This window comes from Ixodes scapularis, unplaced genomic scaffold (genome assembly GCF_016920785.2).
Source record: "Ixodes scapularis isolate PalLabHiFi unplaced genomic scaffold, ASM1692078v2 PGA_scaffold1__304_contigs__length_218370807, whole genome shotgun sequence".
Classification (NCBI taxonomy): Eukaryota; Metazoa; Arthropoda; class Arachnida; order Ixodida; family Ixodidae; genus Ixodes; species Ixodes scapularis.
The window spans coordinates 203,271,380-203,278,206 of NW_024609846.1; the positions used below are offsets into that span (position 1 = coordinate 203,271,380).

Genomic DNA, 6,827 nt, shown 5'->3' on the forward strand with positions numbered 1-6,827 from the left:
AGCTAACTCTCACTGCCAGTGATCTGTTTCAAAGCCTAAATGGGACATCGGTGTGCATTCACACAACTTAGTTAGAGGCCTTAGTTTTAAGCCCCCCAGACTAGTGCAATGTAGAGGATCAAATCAAACCTTTTAGAGCCGATAAGAACTACAATGCACAGACTGCGGCCAGACTTGTTGTCGAGGGCAGTGGTGTGAAGTAATGAAAGGCCGTTTTTCAGTGCTTGGACGACTTTTGGAACTGGTTTAGATTGAATGGAGGCGTTTCTCGGTTTTGTGATGCTGTGGTTTGTACCAGGCGTAATCCTCTTTTTCGTTGGTGCTGATGTAGTGCCCCCGTCAGCTGGCCCAGAGGTCAAATATATACTGTCATGATTTGGGGTCCCTAGCTTCTCGCACCCGGATCAAGTGAGTTGCCTCCTGGAAGGCGAGGGGATGTACTGTTGGAGCGAATTCATCATAGGATCCATCTAATGGATGCTGAGAAGTTATTCCATATGGCGAATCATCCAGAGCCCTTTGAAGGCTGAGGTCGTAAGACTTGCAACGAGATCACATAGGAGGTGGTCGCTTCCCACTGTCAGTGTGCACTCGCCGTGCCCCTCGGCTTAAGGAGCCCCACATTAACCCTTAACTCTCAAGCCCGAGCCCGCTGTGCTCGTCATAATTTTGCACCAATAATGCCAATAACAAGTCCTTGTCCAGTCCAAAAACTTTTAAACTTGCCTGATGGAGACGAACCAGCTGCTCCTTACCCGATTTCAGGTCGTGAACTTTAACAGCAGAGGGAAGTGAAATTCACTAGTTTTTTCTTTTTGTTTATAGAGTGCATTTTGTCTAGCAATGGGTTTCTAAAAATAATGCAAGTTGCAATGGTGTTGAAGCAACGCGGCTCGGAAACAGGTTTTTTGTGCGGTGGCACTGTTTCATCAAACAACATTTCCCCGACAGTTTGTTTCATCAACACTGCGACATTTTATGAACACATTGTTTTATCGACGTATCTTGTTAGTTTCGTCGACGACTTTTTTTTTTTTTGGTTAAGGGTGCGCCAGTGGCGTCACAAGGGGGGGGAGGGGCTGATCGCCCCGGGTGCAGCGCTCAAGGGGCGTCGCGGGGGGGGGGGGGAAGGGAAGGGGGGGTTGGGATTCGCAGTGGGGAGGGGGGTGTCACGGCAGGCTACTGCCCCGGGTGCTGCTGACCCTCGGGACGTCACTGGGGTGCGCTGGTCTGTTGGTGAGCAAGGGTACAGGTACATGGACGGGTGCGAGACCACCCGTACACACTGCTGCGAAGTGGCTTGCACGGGTGGGTTGGGCGAGTTCACATTTTTGTAATGAACTGCCGCAGACTGTCGCTGCGAAGCGTCGTGAACTGGGTGGGTTGGATAGTTTAATACATACCCCAGTGATAAACGCACAACGAAATGTTCCTTCAGCGTGCAATTTGCGTGTCGATGAAACTTGACAGCACGGTGTGGTAGTGTTGATGAAACGATCAGTGTCAATGAAACGATCAGTGTCGATGAAATGTGTCACTAACACAGCAGGGACCCTTTTTACTGATGATTCTATGGAAGCTCTAAAAATGAGGACTGCAAAGTTTCCTCCAAGAAGAAGTTCGATATGTTTTCTACACGAGTCCGACTTTGCCAAGTATAGACCCGAAGGACCATGGCGGACTTTCAAGAGCTCTTTCGCGGCCATGGCCTGATGTAATGCAGAGATGAACATACATCAGAAACGTAATTAGACAGTTCGAGCCTTGGAGCAACACTATTTTCTGTTCACTTGGTTTAATTCCCTTTTCTTTTAAGTCTCCTCTATCTATTTTGTCATTGTCGTTGTTTGATTACGACACATACATTCGGATCAAGATCAGGATGTCTGGGTATTCGGTAGGTTTTTGAATTTTTGAGTTAAATAAATATTTCGCATATAAGAAAGCCACAATTCATGAATTAAAGGGAAGCTGCCCTTGCAATCAATTTTTATTGACATACTTTTCAGCTGTTAGAAATTATTAAACCAATGCTGCAATCGAATTGTGTGGACAAAATTTTCCATCTGAAGTAATTGGAAAAGTTGGTGCGTGTTTGCCAGCAATACCTTAGGCCGCAACGCGAGTGGGGGTGCACGCGTCACATACCCGGGTTTCGAAGCATAAACATAAAACTGACAGGGCCTCTGAGAGCAAGCGGAATGTTTACTGCAACATTTATTCTTTCACATATGTACAATGTCTCTGAACAGACCACAGCAACTTCACTCGAGTGCCAACCTTACAGTACTTCCCATCTGGACACAACTTCACTCTCATTGTATAAATCTAAAGCACAGTGAAGCGTGTCATCTTCTTCAGCCTTCACGAGTTTCAGCTCGCTAGACTTGCGCACCTGATAGCAAAACCTGTGCCGATCAAAACCTTCGTTCGTTAGCAATTCAATCAAAATGAATAGCTTGCGTTCGGCGACATACAGAGCTTCCACTCTACAGAAGTGTGGCTCGGCATCCTGGGAAGGTTTCACCAGGACAGTACCACACCGGTACTCACGGTGGTCGAGTGACGCACGCGACACCTGGCGCGCACTCAGTGGCAGGACTCCTTGAGCGCAAGGAGGTAGAGCGCTCTGCTCAACTGGCTTGCCAGATGGGGTCACGAGGTCAGAATCAAATGAAAACTCCTTCAGCTGGTGACTCAGCATCAGCTGATGCCGTGTTGACAGGGTTCGAGTGATGTTGCGGAAGTTTTTGACGCGCGAGGCGAGGCTCTTAAAATATTGATGCTTGGCCTCAAATCTCATTGACCAAAACTGTGGCAGCGGTCCAAGTTCTCGAATCAATCTGGCGTAATGCACCAGGTAGTGCATCTTGGGAGTTATGGCTGCAGCACCATATCGCTGTGCAAAGTCCACGAGAAAGGTCTGCACAGTCGTCTCTAAGTACGGAAGGTACTCGCATGGTATTACCGTAGCAAAGACGATGTCCACAATCTCGCGGAACTGCAGATATAACTCCCAGTCCGCATCACCTTCTGGGACCAGGTCCCCAAGAATCAGACCCAGGAGTCTAAGAAGGCACCACTTTTCAGAAGCAGTGCCCTTCAGGTTCGCTTTGCTTGTCAGAAAGGACCTATTCATTGCAACAGGCTTGTTCTTTTTGTCATTCCATCCGTACTCGAATGAAGCTATGTAATCCAAATCGCTGTATGCCAGCGTGCCCCCCTGAACTAATGCCTTCAAAACTTGTCGGAGAATGCACTCAAACCCCCCTTCCAAAATGTCATGCATCAGGTCGGGAGGCAACTGACGCGTGACGTCGAAGTAGGACAGTTCCAACAGTATGGAGCGTTCAGTGACACCATAAAGTTTCTTGTTGGCGATCGGGTTAATAGCAATGGCTTGCAGGTGCTGCTCATGTGCCTGAGCTGAACGCAGGGCACAGGAATCCTCAGTTGTGACCTCTAGCAGACTTTTAGATGCCGCCATACAAAAGCGGCATACCCTGCCCTGACCAAAACAGCATGAAAACCCTCCAAGGCGGTTCATGGACAGATTGTCTCCACACACGCATAGCACAAACACTTGTGCATTGCGCACTGCTCCTCCGCTCGTGAACGTAAGCCCAGATAAGTGCAGTTCCTTAAGATCACTGATGAATGGCTTCAGAATGACGTCCAAGCCATACTGCTGTACATCTTCATACTTCACAAGGAGCACCAGGTAGATGGATCTCAGCTGTGACCTGTGCCTTGGATGCAGGTTCAGCAAGGTGAAATACACGGCGAGCAGCTTATGCACGCCCCGTTTCGCTCCTAGGGGGTTACATATCTCTACCTCGTCGCTGTATAGCATCAAAAAAATGGTGTACTGCACTCCTTCCGAAATAAGACCCCTGAAATCTTGGAACAGGAGCCCATCAGTGAAGTCGGCATACACCTTGGGGTCGTCACGGCGGAGTTCTGGTGTGCAGATTTGGACAGCGATGTCAGGAACCTCGCACAGCTTTGCAAGGAGTCTCGGGACTGGAACATAGTGATAGCAGCCCCCTTCAGTACCGAGATCACATTTTACTGGCTCGACATATGGAAAATGTGTCTTTGCATATTGTTCTCTCATGTGTTTGCTTTGTATCCCCTCAAAAAGGCGGGGCAGGAACGAACATTCCAACAGTGAGATGGCATCTGGGGACAGAGCAGACGCATCAATCTTGGCTGCGATTTCAGCAGCATATGCCTTGATGATGCGCTCAAACACAAGTTGCAGATTGCCGAAGATTTTTTCGGCCACAGTGTGTGCCAGTTTGTGGTTTTCAGTTGTGTTGAAAAAGAAGTTCCAAATAGCAGCTTTGGCTTCTGTCACAAAATCGCTGAACTCTTCTCTTTCTGGAGATCCGCTGCTTTGTTGCGGCTGGGGCGCTTGTGGCATTTCAGCATCGTCACTCAGAACCCCTTGGTCAGTGGTTGGGCAGTCCTCGATTTCATTTCTTCGGTCGCGGTCGAAGGCACTTCCAGTGCTTTCCAGCAGATCCCTGTGACACCGATAAAGGTGAGTTTTGTACGATGAAAACCGGTTGTAGCTATTTGTGCAACCGGCGATTCCACAATATACTGTGAAGTTGTCGTCACCGCTACACTCTCAGAAAAAAAGGTGTATTATTACACCCCCTGTCCCATATAATACACCCCAAAATTTCAATTCGACGTACAGCGCCCCATAATCGAACAGGCGGCATTAAACTGTACGAGCGGCTTGATAGGCATGAGGTACAACTTATTAAGATAGCTGATGTACGTAATATCACATACAAAAAATATTATCGAAGTTTTCTTGGCCGTACTGCGAAACCTCCATATTTTCTTTCTGTGGTTTTTGATACGTACTTTAGCAATTTAATAAGTTGCATCGCACCGTTATCAAGCCCCTGGTAAAATTTGGTACCGTCAGTTCGACTATAGGGCGCTGTACGTCAAAATGAAGTTTTGGGGTGTATCATATGGGACGAAAGGGTGTAAGGTGATACCCTTTTTTTTTAGAGTGTATGATCGACTCCGATGGGGTTGACCACCTTCGTGAACTGTTCAGAAAAGTATGGGCACCTTGGACAGTATCTTATTACCATTTTTCTTTACGGAACAATAAGCAACTTGTGAACGACACGTTAGTAAACCATGGTATTTGGTTTCGACGCGAAGGCACGTTGTCGAGTACTATTACAGTAGTTCACTGTAGTAACATTCAGCACCATTCACACCATGATACCACAGTGTTGCCAGACGGCCCCACAAAAAACCGCCAAATCGCTGGGAAGTATAGCCCAAATATAGCCAAAGCCAAATATAGCCTAACTAGCCATCCTTATCCATAAAAAAAATATAGCCAAAACTAAAAACAATTATTTTAAAGCCTTTTACTGTCAATTTTCACGCGCATACAAGACACGTTGCATTTTCTTTTTCAACCCTCAGTTGCACCACACTTTGTGCACATTATGTCCCTTATGAAGGTTTCAAAAATTTGTTTCGGAAGGATAAAGATCCGTGCAGCACTGACCCTTCCTTTGTAGGTTTTCAGAAATACAGAACAAACAAAGACAGCTTTATTGTGAAGTCCGGGAGATATGATCATACAGTAAAAGAAAAAAATACAGAAGGAGAACAGTAAGAACACTGTTTCAAAACAGAACCCCAATATCTAACACGGACACCCGTCTCATTTTCTTTGTGTAGAATATGAGTGCCCCCCATTCCTGTTCACTGTGCTTTGTTGGGGTGGGCGACGACTGGAAGGTAGTCAATTGTTTAGCGGTGAAGCTGCGGACTTCTCATTCTTAGGAACTTGGGTGCCTAAGGATTCTCAAATATTGGCATCAAAGCAGCGTTTGGAAAGTTCAGTCTCGGTTCAGGTAGAAGACGTGCTACCGGGCCTGTGGTAATAGTCCAATTTGTTTGGTTAGCTCCACTGCACTGTGGGAAGACCGCTTGAACTCTGCAAGCATTGCCTCTGCGCATTGTGAAAACCCCGAAGTTTGAAACCAATTTCTCCTTCCTCTCTCTCCTCTCGACTGGACGAAACAGGAACAATTTTCTTTGAAGCCGATAAGAAGTTTGAAAATTAACTAGTCGAACCTGAGGTTTCGACAAAAGTTTGCAGTACCTTTAGAAATAGCCCAAAATAGCCACATAGCCAACAACAAAATTTTGACGCCAACTAGAAGAAAATGTAGCCCAATTAGGCTATATATAGCCCAATTTGGCAACACTGCGCGGACGGTCACGGCCCTGGGTTTCGCAGGCGACGATGGAAGGACGGTTGAGAAAAGGATTACAGTGACAAAAAGACAATTAGAATGAAGAAAATAATCCCTGGAGAAGGGGAACGAGAGGGACAAAGGACCAACATGAATCTCCATTCGTCATTATTGTCCAGCTCGCTTGCACCTTTGCATTTAATCGCTTTATAATTAAGGCGATTAGAAGATTGGTGGAAATTATATAGGGAAAATTGAATGATGGACAACTAACTAGCACAGCTGGGAACAGACGGGACAGAGGAAAATTGGGACTCCCTCCCGCGTGGCTCCGGCCCAAAGTCTCTCCCAGTGGGTCCGGTGCTGGGGTAACGCCGAAAAGGTTTGACCAGAGGAAAATTGGCGACTCCCTAGCCGGGGGGAAGGGGCAGAAGAATGATGTTTAGTTTTTTTGTTTTTTTTTTTGCCCGATCCCTTGAAGGTTATCCTGGTGATATCCCACACTGCCTGGTGATAGTTAGGGGGTTGAAAAGGCGGGAGAAATCACGTTTTTGTCTTTTTAGACTTAAACTAGGTGGC

The 6,827-nt window shown here is 46.8% G+C and overlaps 1 protein-coding gene across 1 annotated transcript; it reads right to left on the reverse strand.

Annotated features, from left to right (window-relative positions):
- Positions 1–2,281: 2,281 nt before the first annotated feature.
- Positions 2,282–4,426, reverse strand: LOC120849407. The gene has a single exon (XM_040221615.1). The coding sequence runs from the start codon at positions 4,424–4,426 to the stop codon at positions 2,282–2,284; it is 2,145 nt and encodes a 714-aa protein (XP_040077549.1).
- Positions 4,427–6,827: the final 2,401 nt, after the last annotated feature.